The 18,542-nt window shown below is 42.1% G+C and overlaps 2 protein-coding genes across 4 annotated transcripts in view; one reads left to right on the top strand and one right to left on the bottom strand.

Annotated features, from left to right (window-relative positions):
* The window catches only part of TMEM117 (transmembrane protein 117), a 320,755-nt gene that overhangs the window by 20,190 nt on the left and 282,023 nt on the right, over positions 1 to 18,542 (top strand). The window lies entirely within an intron of this gene.
* On the bottom strand, positions 10,579 to 11,579 carry LOC125630287 (P2Y purinoceptor 1-like). The gene is made up of 2 exons (XM_048835995.1): positions 11,531 to 11,579; positions 10,579 to 11,354 (listed from the first exon to the last, which is right to left on the bottom strand). Exons 1-2 carry the CDS (start codon positions 11,577 to 11,579, stop codon positions 10,579 to 10,581), a joined length of 825 nt encoding a protein of 274 aa, XP_048691952.1.

The following is an 18,542-nucleotide window of genomic DNA, read 5'->3' as shown; positions in this document are numbered from 1 at the left end:
GTATGTAGTTTTTGAAACTTTTCAAAAGGGGAAGACAATAAAAGCATATCACCACACATTCCCTAGGTGCCTTCTAACTAAGATAATTTTCTTTATATTGAAGTTATCTAGAGAGAGGAGAAATTTATTCACCAAAGTAACTTTCATTGAACATTTTATAATCTGGAATGTATCACACCTGCTGAGCTCTTGCACTTCAGCAAGAAACACATTTGCTTTTTCAACTGCTAAAGCAGATTTTTCATCTGTTTGTTTACTCACTGAAAATTGTTCTAAAGCATTACAAGAAATCAGTGTCGTCTATTTTCACTGTTTTCTTTTGAATTGATTCAGCACAGTTGTGTCAGCCTGATGTAATACTAACAGCGGTAAATACAAAACTTATATTTAAAAGGACATCACAAGTCTACCTTAAATTGACCAAAGCAAAGAAATTCAGAGTTAAACTTGTCTGCTCACCATAACTCAGGTGGTGCATTAAGGGCTTGTCTAGATGACTAGTTAATACATGGCAATCCATTGTTTGAATCTACAGCGCACTAGCTTGCCAGACTAACTCATTAAGTGGACACTGCTACTATGTACTAGGGGGGTACATCTACACAGTGGATGTGACTGGCCTGGGTCAGCTGACTTGGGCTTAGGCTGTGGGGCTGAAAGATTGCTGGGTAGACATTTAGGCTCGGTCTGGCACCTTGGGCTGGAGTCTGGACCAGAATGTCTATATAGCAATTTTTAGCTCCAGAGCCCGAGCCCCATGAATGGTAGTCAGCTGACCTGGGCCAGCCATGGCTGTGCCACAGGTCTTTTATCCCTGTGTAGATGTATCCTAGAAGTTCAGTAGAGCACTTTGACATGCTCCCAAAGTGTACTATGGAACTTTCAGTGTCCTGTAGCGGGGTCCACCTGACAGTTGATGCGCTGTTATGATATCTCTGAGCCTGACTAATCCTGATTTAACTTTGAGCCCTAGCCTTCTTAAGCCTGATGAGCCATCTTTGATCCAGAGTGTGATGAGTCAGAGGCAATAACCAGCACATCTTGTGATAGGCCCCGTGCCATTCAGCCAGGGTTCAGCCAATTCACAGGCGAGGACACATCTGGGTGATGCCAAGGCTGGTATATAGGTTCTTAAGGAAAGCAGTCCCTCCAGTCTGCTCGACACCACTGCCTGTGATCCATCTGGAAGTATTCCCATTGCCAGTAGTTTCAGCAGTCTGCTCCAGCCAGCCCTTGCTCCTGCTGCAGTCTGCTGCTGCTCTAGTCTATGCCTGTGTCCATGCTAGCCAGCATCTGATCCTGCCTTAGCCAGCCCACCTGGTGACTGACAGCTGTCGATTCACACCCAGGCTTGCTGTGCAGTAACTTGCTGTATAGACGAGGCCCCTGCCTTTCCACAGTGCCTAGATATTGCAGTTTCAGTAATGGTGAAGGTATAATGTCTAGGTATAATGGTATTTATGTTAGAGAGGGATAAACTGAAAGCAGAGAGTCAGATTTTACACTTATAGCCTTTCATGCTTATTGAGTTCAATCCTAAAATGCTCTCAGCTCACACTTAATACAATGGGGGAAGGGTGTCTAATTTCCCTTATTAGCAGATCATTTTTTAATTGGCCAATCTAAGGTTACTTGCACCTTCCTACTGGCCACGGTCAGGATATACTGGGGTAGAGGAACCATTGGTCTGATCAAGAATGACAATTCCCATGTTCCTTTATGAAGTACTTACCTTTGAAGAAAATAAAACTTCTTGCTCTGACGGTTGCCCTGCAGAGTTGAGGATACATGTTAACATTTTCTATGCTTTCTATTTATTTCTTTTAAAATATAGTAACTGTTTGTTAAAGACTCAAGAGACTTTGAGATGCCCTCAGCACAGCTGAACATACCACCTATTCCGTGGGTATTTAAAAATGAAAGGGAGTTTACCAGTCCTAAAGCTATGGGATTTTTTCCCCTCCGTATCATACAAATATATTTTTCATGTAAGGATACTCTTTGTCCCCTAATGTAAAGATTTTCATGTCACTTTGGGATATTTTCATTCAAAACTACATTTTATTTTGTTCCCTACTAGAAATATGAATTATGGTTTTATCAGAACGCATTAGAGTTCTATTATTTTATGCACAGTTTAAGAATTTACTATTTTCTTTCCCCTCTGCCTTTTACATTCCAGTGGGTGTCTGATATGTCCTAAAAATAGCTCTGCTGAGTAAGTTTCAGCCTTAAGTTAGAGGTGGATTTAGTGATATGTCTGCATGGTTTGTCCCACAGCTTTTTGTTGCTATAGTTTGTATCTTTACTACACAAGTTCTTGAATTTTATTCTTGGATATATAATTGGCTTAAACAGAAAGTTATAGGATGAATTTTCCCCATGGTACAGCGAGTCAGCACTAGGCCTTCCACGCCACTAAAACCCTACTTGTAGGCTGCACAGGACACCCACTGGTGGAGCCGCCACAGAGGAATGTCTGTTCACCCCTACGAGTTACAGAAAGTGTCTCTGTGTCTGCCTTGCATAGGCTGGGCTGGTGCATGGCCACAGATCCACATTTATGAGGATCTAGTGGCCCCCAAAACAGTGTGGAACTGGTGTGGTTGGGCTGTAACTGTTATCCCTGTTGATAGGAGAAGGGACTCATGGTCATGCCACACCCTCGCCCTGGGCTGGGGATAGATATTTCCTCTCCATTAGAGCACTTGCTGTCAAGGTTTCTTCCCCACTCTGAACTCTAGGGTACAGATGTGGGGACCTGCATGAAAGACCCCCTAAGCTTATTCTTACTAGCTTAGATTAAAAGCTGCCACCACCAAAGGGTTACACAAAGAACAGGGAAAGAGCCCACTTGGAAACATCTTTCCCCCCAAAATTCCCCCAAGCCCTACACCCCCTTTAATGAGAACCTTTGTTTCTCCCCCCTCCAGCTTCGAAAGTATCTTGTCTCCTCATTGGTCATTTTGGTCAGGTGCCAGTGAGGTTATCTTAGCTTCTTAACCCTTTATAGGTGAAAGGGTTTTTCCTCTGGCCAGGAGGGATTTAAAGGTGTTTACCCTTCCCTTTATATTTATGACACTTGCACAGAGTCTGAATACTCACACTTTATTGCAATGGAATGGATTTCACCTGTAGATTGTAAAGACTGAGGGCTAGATCTCCAGCTGGTGTAGATCAGCATTGCTATATGACTTCAATGAAGCTATGCCAATTTACAGCTGAGGATCTGGCTGAAATTTTTGTTATCTGGGGGTTTTGAAAAGGAAAGACAATTTTTTCTGATGGTATTTATGTAAATCAAAATGAAAACCACAATTTCTAGGAAAACTTGGTTATTGCGATTAAAGAAGTGTAACTTTTACCTTATTTATTAAAGTTTCAGTTCAAGGCAGCTCATCAGTGAGATCATAGCACTGGAAAGCAAAATTAATGTTCATGCAGGTGTAAAGATACCTTTTCATACAGCAGTTTAAAGACACACGGCATGATTTACCCCTTCAGCTGATAGATTTCTACAGTAGCACTTTAATTCTCGCTTCTCTGATGAAACATGCCCCAACTCAACTGTAATAACTAATGAAGCTGGTCCTCTATTTCTGAACACAGTCCATCACATCCAGAAATGTTCAAATCTTTAAGGAGTCTGCAAAATTTGGATCTCCTCTATCTGTATCGATCCAGGTTTCTAGAACAGTGCATATCTGAGAGTCTGGATGTGCTGCACAGCATGTTGTGACCCATACCATGCAGGTTGTTTTGTGGGCTAATGAATTACAGTGTTTAACTAACTTATTAAGACCATCTGGGCATTTTATTAGGCACCATATCCTCAGAATTAATGCAAACAGTGACCTAGGAGAACACAGTATTGCAACATATATTGTAATCCGTGAAAATGTTGACTTTGTCTCTTAATTATTCAGTTTATTGTTCTCTTATTGCAGCAAAATGGAATAGTTTTATTTTACTGTATTTGCATGTGTCAAACTGAAATGGGGAATATTATAGTAAACCATTTTAGGACCATGTGTTTCCAAATGAAAATATGACTAGGTAAATATAAGCAGATGTCTCAGTACCTTTTAACTTTTGTTTTGCAGGGAAACATTAATTTTAATCAGGACAACATTAGCATCAGCTCTGCATGGTCGAGTAAATACGTTTTTAAAAAAGTGCTATCAACTGATTATAACCTCATTTATCAAGAGGAGAGAGAACTTCTAGAAATGTTGTCAGCCATAGAGGACTATACACTGTTGAATGATACAGAGATGGAGCATGGCTAGGTGGTGATAGTAGAAGAGGGAAGGAAATTTCATAGTAATTATCAAAAACAACACGGAGTCCTTGTGGCACCTTAGAGACAGACTGATCAAGTAGGCCGGGGTGCATTCGTTACCCTATGGGAGGGTGGCAAGCCTGGGGTCTGCCCTGTTCGGGCATTGAGGGCTTACATGGCAATATGGTGGAAGGGAGAAGGCCCCCTTTTTGTACATGGAGACAGGATTCCCCTCATGGCATATCAATTGATTACCATATTGAGACGGGGGATAACAAGGTTGGGGGTGCCAGCACATGAATTTGGTCCCCACTCGTTCAGAATGGGGGCGGCTATGGCAGCAGTGCAGATAGGTATGGAAACAGAGGCTATTCTGGTAATCGGGCACTGGCAGTCAACTGCATACTGAATATATGTAAGACTACAGGTGGGAAATCAACATTAATTGGTTGTGTTCTCATTTCAGATACAGGACAGCCGGCTATACATGCGAGGGTGTGTATCTGTGGGCACAATATTGTGTTTTGGGTGCATAGGCATGCATCCAGGTTGCCCGAGGACTCCCAGCTGGGATTTGGTGGCGAAGCATTACTCAGTTGGCATGCACGGAGGGGCATGTTATGGGATCAACTGATACCGCTCTTGTATGCTGTGCAGGCGTGTCAGTGGCCACCAGATATTTTGGTGATATCCCTGGGAGAAATTGATCTGGGAACACTTAAAGGGGTGGAGTTAATGCTTCAAAGTAGGAGGAACCTGAAGCAGATCCTGGCAATTTTTCCAGGCATTAACATTGTCTGGTTGGATATGCTTCAGCGCAGTGTCAGGTGGGGAGCCATGAACCCCGCCGGGGTGGACAAAACCAGGAAGTATGTGAACAGGGAAGTGGCCAAATTCTTGTTGCCCTTCTGGGGGACAGTAATTTCACCTCCTGGCATATTCTATGGGGCACTGGAGTTATTTTGGGAGAATGGGGTGCACCTGTTAAACTCAGGTGCTGCCATATTTTTGGCTGATATGAAAAAAAGCCTTGGAAGATGTCTGGGAACCTGGCGGGGTGTGGGGAGGATGCAGCCAAGCTAATGGCTGGTGCCTCTTTGTGGTGGATGTTCAGCACAGGTACTCCATAAATGAAAGCACAAAAGAATGGATAAATGGCTTGAAAAAGGAATTAAGGAGAGGTACTTGGTAATTGAGCAAGCTGGTGGCAGTTGAGGACTATGATTGGTACAGCAGGGAGCCTACCCTGCATCATTATAGTCCACTGTAACCCCTCCTACGAGCGGGGGTGGTCGGTAAGGTCCCAGCAAGGGAATTGCTGGAGGGACCTGGATGAAAAAGTGATGGAGGCTCCCCCTTTGCTCCCCCCCTGGAATGGCTGGAATTGGAGGTTCCCGGCAGTGGATCTGCTGGAGGGACATGAACGGAAAGGGGTGGGGGAGGGGGAGCCGTAAAAAGCACTCCTCCCCTCCTCCCCAGTGAATTGTGGGGGTTTTCACTTGCACTGCACATTTTATCTGCCGGATTAGTCCCAAACATCTAATAATAAAGTTGAGGCCTGATTAAACCCATATCTAATGTCTCCTGTCATGCTTCCGGCATAGCCAGACAGTCACCGCCCTGCACTTTAAGTGGGTGAGGGGTGGGGCAGGAGGGTTTGTCTGGCTGTCTGGGAGAAGAGGGCAATGCTTTCTGGCTTGGAGGAAGAGGGGAGACCTAAACCTGCTGGAAAAGCAGCCAGGTGGTGGATGACTCACCACCTAGGAATGGGGGGTTCTAAAAGGTCAGCCTGGGCCTGTTAATCTCTAAGGTGCCACAAGGACTCCTCCTTGTTTTTGCTGATACAGACTAACAGGGCTTCCACTCTGAATCATAGTAATTATGTAACCTAAAATTAACCTCTAAGGGTACATCTACACAGCAGCTGGGATGTGTGATTCCCAGCTCCGTACACACACGAGCTGTGCTCCAGCTAGTGCCTCAAACTAGCAGTGTGGCTGTGGTGGCATGGGTGGCGGCCCAGGCTTGCCACCAGAGTACGTACCCAGGGGGTCAGGTAGGATTGTACTCAGGGGGCTAGCCTCAGCCTCTGCCCCTGCCATTGCGGCTACACTGTTATTTTTAGGTGCTAGCTCGAGCAGAGCTATCTATGTACACCTACTTGAGCTGGGAATCACACCTCCCAGTGAATGTGTAGACCTACTCTAAGGACTAGTTGTTTGCCTTTGGGCTCAGCCCTTAGCAAGGTGTGGAGCCTAAGATGTACCACCCCAGGAGCAGCTGCGGGGAGGCATTGTGCCTTGGACACGCTCCTGAGTCACAGTCTCTTTCCTGCTTGCTTGGAGGTTGAGGGCAGTCATTTGCTCCTGGCCTATACCAGCAACAAACTACAACAGCTCCCATGCTTCCTCAGCTGTATTGGCCAGTGAGTAGGGGGGATTAAGCCCGCTCCTGGTCCTTCTTGGGAGGGAGTAAATGGGTGAGCAATACCTGCTAACTTCTGTGTACAAGTTCTGGGTAGCCCTACAACAGTGTGTAAGGGGGTGGTTCTTACTCCTCCTTACTCTTACCCTTTCTCTCCTCTGTGGGCTTGTAGTCCAAGTCACAATCCAGCCCTGTAGTCTTTAGACTTATATTATCATTGCTTTTGCTGATATGAAGAGCCTCTGTGTGTTTTTTCAAGCAACCTCATTTGGCCAAACCCAACCTCATTTTGGCCAAGCCAAGATGGAAACAGACATGTAGACCAGGTCATACTTTCTCACACTTTTCATACAGCAGTCCACGTGCTCCTTCCTTTGAACAAGTGTATGGAGGGGAACAAATTAATACAGAAACTATGTGGCTTCACTAAAGCTACAGAGGCCAGATAGAGGGTGTGCAGGACCACCGCAAACGTAGAATAGATGGAGAGCTGGATCTGAATAGGTAGCGGTGAACTGAGGATCTGGACCACCAACCCTGTGGGTCCTGCCTAACTAAACCAAGGGGATCATCCTTTGTGCATCTCACCAATCTGTTCTCCCTGACCTCCCAGCGAGGAGTGTGCAGCAGGACTTGGAGCCTTGCTGCTTGGGCTGCTGGTCATGGTCTGCATTCTGACTCTCTGGAGGAGTTACTGAGGGAGCAGTGGGAATTGCTACTGTCTTATTTTTATCGGATTAATTGGTTGCACTATGAGTTCTCTGCAGAGCAGGGCTATTCACTCTCTCCTTGCTTCATCCCCATTGGCCATGCAGCTGTTTATGGAGGGAGGGGAAAGCCATCCTATTTTGCCACCTTCACTCTTTGCATGGCCTCACTGCACAGGGGCCTGCCCTATATAATGTAGCACACAAACAGCATTGTGATCAATTACATGTATGCACCTTCTGATCACTGGATACCACTGTGGTAGTGGCAATCATTGCTCTTCGCTAGCTGATATAAAGAGTTTGTAAAGTCATACTGGGTGCTGACTAAACCATTTCTTCACTGTTGTCCTTGAAAAATTGTTATTCCTTTTTTTTTTTTTTTTTTTTTTACTGTGGAACCCAAGCATCCAAAGCATGGATTGTGCTAAAGAATCTCTGAAATCCACTTTAGCAATGCTTAGAAAAAGCATTGCATACCAGTTGCTGTAGGGCTATCTACAAAACTGTCTAAAGCTTGCTAAGCATATTCAATCCAACCTCACTTGGAACTTCTAATAATACAATTTTTCAACTACTGGTTCCCTTGTGACCAGAGATTGAATTCTCAGGTCTTGTAAAGATTGGGATTTTACGAGGAAACCATTTTAATCTTGTTTCTAAATCCAAAAAGTGCCTTCAAGTGCAGTTCACATGATTCCTTCTTTGAGGGGGGTGCTTCTTTCATAACAAAAAAAAGAGCTTTCTACTTAATGTGCAATACTACTATTAACACCCCAAGCATCTAATTCAGGAGTGGCCAACCTGTGGCCACATGCCCTGCAGGGTCAGAAGATATTGGACTTTACATGTGTGACATTATGCCTAGGAAAGCTGTTGCTGGTCCCATACTGAATCTTGCCCATCCAGTGTTCACTGAGGTTAACTTTATTGAGTGCAGTATTACATTGGGGAGTGGAAATGTGCCTGTGGCAGGTCAATTTAAAGAAAAAAAAATGGCAGCTGTTTGAAGCTGTTCGGTGGGGTGATGCTGGGGGAGATGGCCAGTTTGCCAAGGGCAGGGAAAGCAATCAAAGGTACACATATTCATTCACCCCGTGGCTGTGTAGTTCTTCACATGGGATCAGATTCTTGTCCATTCTCTTGATGAGATGCACCTTACTCCGTAAATGGTGTCGGAATCTGGCCCATGAATATTACTTCCACACGTTCGGGATGTATGTGTCTATATTTAGTATTCTCAGTATTTGTCCAGTGATGCATTTGTGAGGGCTTATATTATGGAACACAGTGCATTGTTAACAAACTTGTCCAGTTTGTACTGGACAATCAATGGATAAAACAAACTCCACAATATAGTTTTATTTTTTTCCTTTATTTTTTTTTAAAACAAAAGCACATTTAGGATTAAGAAGCATCTGGAGGAAAAGGAGGGCTCGTCTCCCCAGTTGGGTATAAAACTCCTTAGGAAAGAATAGATCCAAAGATGTACCATTTTCATGTGAAATCTGATATTTCAGTTTGAATCAGCTTAACAAGTACTTTAGATGCTTAAGTCATAGTCCTTTATTTCGCTGTCTAAAATAGCTAGTGACAACATAAAAAATCCATTGGACTAGACAAAGACAGGTATTGTTTTTGCTTGACAGAGTTGAAACATGTATGGTAAAGTGAATTTGGTCCTGATAGAACACGGAATTAATTTTATATCAAGTCATTTTCAAACTATGGAAACGAAACAATGACTGAACTGTACAAATACAAGAATAGATTATCCAAGGCTCTTGGAAAATAATTTAATATTCTTACTGACACAGCTGCTTTAATAATTAACAAATTGTGTAAGTGCTGTCAAAACACCATCTCACTAGGTAGATGAATCAAAAACATGAATGGATTTTGCTAGTGTAAGGTGTTCAGAAAATACATTGGAGAACATTTGAAGTTAGTTGCTCAGTGATTGATTACATGTTTCCCTGTTATAACTGTGGTGGTTCATGTGTATTCTTAGTTTGGAGATTGAGTTTTGTCTGAACTTGCTTTTTTGAGCCTTTGTTGCATTAGATCTGGGATTTTCAAAGAGCCACTAGGCTTCTTTGAAAATCTAATTCTAAAGCCCTAGTTTAGCAACAATTTATACTCCAAAGCTTTGCTATATAGGGATGGACTTAAGCACACGTACTTAAGTACCTTGCTCACTTGGGGCCGAGCAGCACGCGCTCTCTTTGCAGGTAGATTTACTTTCCACTAGCAGTGTCAGTGGAACTCCAGTGCAGATAAGGCATGAGTGTTTGCCTCATTGCAGGACTTCAGTCCTTGAAGGACATCACCTTTCTGCTGGGTGGCTGTGCAGGCGTGAATTTAACCCACAATGAATAAACTGCTGTTTAGAACCCTTTTGGGTTTGTTTGTGCTACACAGAATGTTATGCACTCCTGAGAGAGAGTGTGTGTGTGTGTGTATGTGTATGTGTACATGTAACCCACACACCCCTTGGGCGTGGTGTTCTGTCTCATCTAGTGGCACCGAGGCCACTTAGAGAGCAGTTAATAAGTCTGCTCTACAGCCTTAGTTAACAGCCAGTTGGCTTTTAGCTCATGCTGTAGAGGCTCATCCATTAAGCTCCAGATGCCCCAGGTTCGATCCTGCCCACCGATGACCAGGGATTTCAACTGGGAAGTCTCTGAAGCTCGGGAAGTGCTTCCTTAGCTAGGGGAAGTATGAAACCCACACACCTCCTCGGTGTGGTGTTCTGTCCCATCTGTTGGCACTGAGACCATTTAGAAAGAGAGATAAAATGAGTCTGCTCTTCAGCCTTAGCTAACAGCCAGTTAGCTTTTAGCTTATGCTGTAGAGGTTCATGCACTAAGCTCCAGAGGTCCTCGGTTTGATCCCACTCGCTGATGACCGGGGTCTGTTGGTGTTACATACTCCAATGTATAATAATATTTAAACTGTCAACGGTATGGCCAAAAAAACCCCAAAAGCCTGTTCTTCTTTTTCAGTGGATCCATCTGGCAATTCTAATTTCCCAGATGGCTTCTCAATATTTTTGCTTTCCCAAGAGATTGTTGTAACCATGCTGAAAAAAAGAAATTAAAAAGTGCATGACACTGAAACTAACCGGCTCATGAGAAACACGTGGGGTGTTTTGTGGATTGCAGTTTAATTCCGCATTCTCTGCTGGGCCACAGTGATATCCCTGACCTTCCGTGAATGGCAGCAGTGACACCCAGAATTAGCAGGACATTTTATCATTTGAAATCTTTGATGGAAATTCTTACTTACCAATATAAAAATGATAGGGTCTAAGCAACTGCTAATACTGCAGATGATTTCAGTGAGTTCATAAATGGTAAATATCATGCTTATATTGTCAGAGTTTAGTTGGTAATTCAATCTGTAAATTAATACTGCTATCATCATGACATGATACGGAATGAATGCAATAGCAAAAACAATCATTGCCACAGAAATCAACATCAGAGGTTTAGCAATTCTATTTCTTCTCTGTTGACGCTTCTTCAGTTGTTGTAATGCCTTAAGAGTCAACATATAGCAGGTAAATATGACTGTGGCTGGAATTAGGAATCCAAATACAACTCTGGAGATTGTGAATGGCACTACGAAGTGTAAAGGTTCTCCAATGTATTCCAGGCAAGCTACAGTGTCATTTCGTCTTCCAACTGCAAACGTATAGTAAAAATCAGGAACTGATTCAATGAAAATGAAGATCCATATTGCAATGGTACAAAATGTAGCCTTGTTTTTGTCCCACCACTTTAATGAACTGATAGGATGGACAGCACCTACATACCGATCAAAGCTGATGAGTGTCAGAAAATAGATACTTCCGTAGATATTAATATTGAAGAATATTCTTTTAAACTGGCAAAATGTCTGACTGGAGTATATGGCTAACTTCTGTAGATTATAGTAAACTGAAAAAGGAACCATGAGAATCCAAGTAAAGTCACACAGTGCCAGATTGAACAGAAATATAGTGCTACTAGTCCATGACTTTATGCTGTATGCATAATGTAGTATTGCAAAGATATTTCCCAGAAATCCCAGTAATAAAGCAAAAAGGCAAACCATAATCAGAAAATAACAGTACCACTCCAGTTTACTATAGGTGTTGCAGAAGAAAGTAATGCATGTAGCATTCAGCATCTTTCCATGATCTCTGCCTAAAGGGGAAAGTGAGACCAAAAGCTTTTGAAATAAAATGAAAGCATGAATTAAATCTATTGAATTTACAGTTCAGAGCTCTGAGTAAAATCCAACTTGTTTTAATCAGTAAAAACAATTCAGAAACCAGAGGCTATTCTGTAATAGCTCATCTTCAGTACCTGAAGAATATGTATATTTTAAAAAGATAAACCATTGCTTTATGGCAGCAGCAGCTCAGGCCATCATTATGAACCTATAGCAACACATTCTCTCTTTTCCACCTAATATTTGTAAGTAAATTTAGCCCTGAGGAGAAAATCTAGGTTGAAAGCATGGGACAACTTATTTTTTCATAAGAGAGAGAGAGAGAGAGCGCATACAGTAGCATGATCTTCCCACTGTCCTCCCAATGTGCCTTTACCCAGCTCTGGAGGAAAGACCTCGAAGGGTCGGAGTATAGTTAATGCTCAACGCTCATTGTATTCTTGGCCTTTTTTACCTTGAATGTCAATAAGTGTACCTTTATTGAGAGTAGCATTTGTAATGTGGACATCTGCTCAGCGGCTGGCAGTCTGAGACCTCAAACCCTGAATCCTGAGAACCTGGGATGAAATCCTGACCCCACTGAAGTCAATGGCAGTCTGATGCCTAGAGCATTTGATAGGTCCCTTTTTATTTTTTGTCTAATTCTAATAATAATCTAGCCCATCGACACTGTATTTGCTGGGACTAAGGGGAATGAATTTTGTCTCACTTTCCATGGCATTGCCTGCACAAAGCCCAGTTACTTTGGCTTTGTCTGATAGGGGGAGGTGGCGAAGAGTGGGTGGGAAAATGGTGATTTTGACTCTAACAGAGTAGCATAGTGTGTAGCGTTGTGTATATTTCACAACAAGGGTTTTATGCTGATAAAGCTTGTTGTAAATTGGAGAAAATAAGAGTGGTGGTAGTTGTTAAATATTTTCCAAGTCAAGTTAACCCTGACAAGTTAACAAGTCTTTTTTGTGGTCATTTCAATGAAAGGGTTTCTTTTACTATACTGTATGATTTGGTTTCAAATAGTCCTTTGATCTGAAGTTATATGAATAGTTAGCACTAGACTTGTCTTTTTCCGTTATTTAGAGTGCTGGAGTGAAATCATACTCTGCCTTAGCTTAGCTTGCCTTTTAATTTTAATTTTTTTCTAAGAATTTTGCATTCTTAACAAATAATTAATTGAAGTTTGAATATTTTGCTGGGCTGGGTCACAATTAAGTCTAGCTGGTTATGTTTGTCACATCTCTGTCCAAATTACTGCAGCAGCTCCCAAGGGTGGAAAATCTGTCCAAAGCAGGGGTGCAGAGCAGAGCAATCTATTCACTATCCACACTCCAGTGGAGAGGCTCTCTATTTCTGCTGCTTAGGGAATATTCAGAAGTTTTTCTCAGAATAAAACGCACATACAATAATACCTTGTGTGAAAGAATACACTGCCTTCCAACGTGCTACTGATTTCCTGAAAAACATCAAGAATGAAGTTGTAGATGTGGTGGCATTTCCATCATGGGTCAGAGACCTGCAAGGTAAGCAAGTACTAGTATCTGCACTTTATTAGATGGAGAAACTGAGGCTCAAATTAAGAGCTTGATGCAGCAAGGTGGTAAGGGCACTTAGCTCCTTCTGGGGACATTTAGCTCTAATGGACGTAGATGGGAATCGAAGGTGCTCAAACCTGCCAGTTGAGGCACCCAACAGCTTGGGGATTGGGGCCAAAATTGCTGAGAAACTTGTGGGAAAGTTTGGAAAAAGGCTGGATTTTCTGACTTCCAGCTTGTATTTGAACAAGACCATTTTGATTATGGCTCTCTTTTGATATCTGGATATAAAGTCTTACTTAGTAAACATACATTTGTAACAGGCTTACTCATGATGGCTAAATCATGATACCCAAATCTGAAATATTAAAATAGCTATGATGCCTGTGCAATTATTATCCTTAATTATTATTTATATTACAATATTGGTCAGAGCATCAATCTGGATTAGGGCCACATTGTATTATCTATTGTATAAACATTTACAAGATGGTCGCTATCCCAAAGACCTTATAGGTACTGATAGTGCTTATTGTACCGTGCCATAAATGTATCAAAGATTTCTAGTGATAACGGAGACCGTGAGAGAGAGAGATGTTGCATGGAATTTACAGTCACATCAGTTAAAATATTTCCTGTAAGCTTATCTAAAACATTCGTTGCAGTTCGGGATCCATTAATTGCAAAGGATGCTCTTGCCCTTCAGTTTTATCCCCTCTACCCACAACCTTTCCTCAACTCCCCTCTGCATCTGCCTGTCTGCCCCACACCACAATAGAGTTCTTTCTTCCCATCCTGGCACCCTGTCCTTAGCCACTGAAATGGTTCTTCTTTACTGCTCTGCTAGCCAGTACCACCAGAATAACACGATCCAGTGGATTTGATTAGATCAATTTCAGAATTTAGGGCTAGGACATTGCACTTGTGAGTTATGAGAATTTTGTCCCCACAGATTGCAGTGTTCAAGGCTGTGTCCATGTATCATTAATCCATAAATAACCCTTAACGGTGACAGCAGGAAAGGAAATTGTTAGTGCAGTGACTAAAACAATGAGCAACAGAAGCATGAAAATATCCTTCTATTGCTAGTGAGCAGTCACAAATGCTGTTAGTGCTTGGTCCTTCTCCCACTGAAGTCAATTTGTGTTTTTCCCTTGACTTCAACAGGAACAGGATTGAACTTTGGGGCTAAGAAATATTCTGGAGTCACTGCAAGTATTTTTTTTCAGTTGATCAATGTCTGCTTTTGATGGAGATGGCCTGGAAGAATGAGTAGATGCAAATGACAAATCAACTGATGGAGCATCCAAAAAACCCCAAATACCTATGATTTGAAAATTGGACGGATATCTGAATACCCTGTAAGCACTCAGCAGAAGTCTGAGTCACTCCAGGAGCCACACTGACCCCTTCAGCAGTCCTGAATTGGGAAGATGGAAAGGAGAATAAAAGCCACTTTAACTTCCCATCCACAAGGGCTGCAAGTTTTGTACTATGTCTAAGAGGTATAGAGCAGACTCTTACTCATGCTTTGTTTGATAGTGTGCTACAGCTCTAAACAACATAGAAGCATTGTAGGTTTAAAAAATGTGATCCATTTTATTGGATTAATTTCTACATCTTTTCATTAGCATTGTGGTTTTTCTTTAGGATCAGAAAGAAATATGGGTTAGAACTCTATGGCAGCTCCCCTCCCTCTGAATAGCTACAAGCTGTTATAGGAGCCAACTTGGCTTCCTTTTCTTTTTGCGAATACATCTGATGAAGTGAGCTGTAGCTCACGAAAGCTCATGCTCAAATAAATTGGTTAGTCTCTAAGGTGCCACAAGTACTCCTTTTCTTTTTGCGAATACAGACTAACACGGCTGCTACTCTGAAACTTGGCTTCTGTTTCTAGAAGAAATTAGGTTGCTCAATCCTTTTAATTATATAGAACAAATAGGGCCAGATCTTCACCTGGTGTAAATTGCCTTAGCTGCATTGTGGCGTGAGGTATATTGCTTGTAACAGGTATGCTAATTCACCTCTTGGCTTGCCTCAGTGCTCTAAAATCCCCAGGGCTCTGCTTTCCATTCATGGAATATCTCTTAGGCGCTACAGAGCCTGGCAAGCAGTGGATAGTGAGATAACTGAATCTCCTTTGGCTACTATACCTGCCTTGGCCTCTAAATTGTTGGGCTCAGTAGAGTTCAATGTTTGTACAAAAATGATTTATTGAACTTGTGTTTTGAGCTGGGAAGACCATATTACATCACTGAAATTAATCTGACCTACCTACAGTTAATTTGTGGTTACAGCTTATTAAACAACCATTCATATGGCATCTAACATAAAATATTGGGCAAAGATTGTCTTCCATTAGACTTGGGCCAATATTTTTCCAAAAATATTTTATTGTATAAGTAATTTTTTACCAAGGACCATGTTCTGCTGTGGTATAACATTATTGATTTCAGTGGAGTTACACCAGGCATTAATTTGGCTCTATTATTGAAAGATTAAATCCAATTACAATCTAGAAAGACATTACATCACATGCCATTTATATAATTTAGTTCCTTAAGATCCAATCTCTCTCAGTCCATTTTCCCTTCTTCTCTGCTGTTCCTTAAAATTAATGCCGTGATTTTGAATGAATTGCTTTCTTTCTCTTTATTGACCTCCATAGTGCTACCTGGCCATTCATGACTGTATTTGAAGCTGCCTGGTGCTATTTAGGTTGGATTACTAGTTTTTGTTGTTGTGGTATGGTGTTCCATTGGTGTCCTTTTCTGTATTACTGACTGAGCACCATGTAATATATTCCCATTAGTTGCATATGCTCTCAATACTGTTCTTGTTAGTTCACATTCTACACAGACTTATAAAACTAATATTAAGAGGAGTTTTGTTATAAATATATTATCAAACGTAGTTTGCAATGTTTGTTCACTGTAACATCTTATCTTTTTGGTTATTAATCATTCAGTACATTATGTTGTGTGCAGAATTGAGTTGCTATAATAAAATGTAATGGACTGTTAAAGTCGAACATTTCAAGTTCAACTGCATTCAGCATATTATATTTTCAGGATTTATGTCTGTTAGTATGAATGGAACAATATATAACATAAAACTATTCCTATAATAGTAAGTGAGCATATGTTGTTATTCTCAAATATTTTGTAAAGTTTTTTGTAACGTTTTAACAGATAATCCACAATATAAACTATTTCTTTCACCAGGCAATGAAGTTATGCACCTATCTGAGAGTGAGAGTAAATCAAATCCTATATGTCAGAAATAAGCTACAGTAGTTGGATATTTAAGAATTTGCCAAGATGAAGCAAACATTACTTCATTTAAAAAGTTATATGCATTTGTATATGTATGTGTGTATTAATCAGTGTGAGTGTGATAGATGTATTTCTATAAAATAGGAAAAAGGAAGGCACTTTAAAAGAATAGAAATGGCAGGAGTATCTAGTAAATCTTTCCCTTACCTTGTCTGAAAATGCTGAAATTATCTGTGATACAGAATTCTCTGTTCCAAACCATGTTTTTACTTTCCATTAACCTGGAGTCTTTTCAAAGTACAGTGCTATTTTGCAAATATTGTTGTTAATCTGTGGATTTAGTAATATTCCATATACTGTGATTACTCTTCAGAGAGCAATTGTCAAACTGCATAAGAGAGATGTCTTTTACTGTTAGGCTCCTCCTTTCAGTAAGGGAGGATACATTTCCATTACCATATTTTTTTTCTGCATCCACCCAGTTTTGCCATGAGAAAGACAGGTCTTCTTGTAAATCCCAGAAACAGATAAAATCATGAAAATATGCTTCAGTTGTTGTACATGATGTGTTAGGATAGAAGAGTTGCTCTTTCCTGTGCTTTTTGGAATGGAACGATTCCATCCGTTTGCCTTTGGGCAGTGGACATGCAGTCCGATCACAAGCCATTAGAAGGTAACATGAATAAGCCGCTGCTGATTGCACCCAAATCACTACAACACACGTTATTCAGTCTCCAGTGCTATGAGGTGAGGATAAGTTACTGCCAAGAAAGTCAACAGTGGTTGCACATACACTGAGCAGGGCATAGTTTTCAGATTACAACATTTCAGATTACAATCCAGAACAGATTGTCTATCACCATGCTACAGGAACTTCGCCTCTCTTGTGGGAGTTCCAGGTAATTCAATAAAAGCACCAAACAGGATTGGGTGCTACAATCAGTAAAACGATTCATACTCCAAGCCAGATCTCAAGGAGCAAGTGCCAAAGTAGATTATCCGGTAATATCAGGTGAAGGATGAGCTGTGTGTGCAAAACAGGTTTTTGTTTAAAAGGGACTGAGCAGTAATCCCAGCTGAATTAAGAGCTGACATCATTAGATGGTTACATTCTTCACACCTGTGTAGAGAAGCATGCCTGGGATGATCCAGGGAGTGTATCTACTGGCCAGACATGAATGTCCAATTGAGAAAGTCCATGGAATAGTACGAGATGTGCAAAAAGTATAGACATCAACAATGGAACGAGACTCTACAGCTCCATGAAATCCCAACCCAACTCTGGGAAAAGGTTGGAACAGACCTGTTCACTTTTAATGATCATGATAGATTACTACTGCCATTTCTGGGAGGTGGGCTATCTGCCAGATGCTCAGGCAAGAACTGTGATCAGGAAACTGAAGGTGCTTTTTTGCAAGGTACGGCAGACGTGACATGCTATGCTTAAACAATGGTTCTCAGTACACTGCAGCAATATTCAAATGATTTAGCACCAAAGGGGAATTTGAGCGCAAGAAGTCTTACCTTAGCTTTGTGGTTACATAGGGGTAGGCAGAGTCAGCAGTAAAGGCAGCAAATGCAAAACAGATAGGAAGGAATCCCTACCTGGAAATGTTGAACCATTTGCAATACATCCTCCCATAAACTAGATACAGGAAAAGCTGTGTTCCCTGGCACTTTACAAACTGGAAAGCTCTATAAACTGGCATTTCGGGAGGGAGTGCGGGGCGCGGGCTCTGGGAGGGAGTTTGGGTGCAGGAGGGGGCTCAGGCAGGGGATTGGGGCATGGGAGGGATTTTGGGGTGCCGGATCTGGGCGGCACTCACCAGGGCGGCTCCCCACAAGCGGCAACGTGTCCAGAGAGGCATGGCCAGGTCAATGCTCCTAGGTGGAGGAACGGCCACAGGAGCGCTGTGTGCTGCTCCTGTCCCACCACGAGCGTTGGCTCTGCAGCTCCCACTGGCTGGGGACCGTGGCCAATGGGAGCTGCGGGGGCAGCACCTGCAGGTGGAGGCAGAGTGCAGAGCTGCCTGGCTGTGCCTCCCTGCACCCCCTCTCACACCCCAACCCCCAGCCCTGAGCCTCTTCCTGCACCCAAACTCCCTCC

The sequence above is a fragment of the Caretta caretta genome, chromosome 1 (assembly GCF_965140235.1).
Source record: "Caretta caretta isolate rCarCar2 chromosome 1, rCarCar1.hap1, whole genome shotgun sequence".
In the NCBI taxonomy this organism is placed as follows: Eukaryota; Metazoa; Chordata; order Testudines; family Cheloniidae; genus Caretta; species Caretta caretta.
The sequence above is the reverse complement of the archived record's forward strand: the minus strand, read 5'-3'. Positions and strand labels throughout refer to the sequence as shown.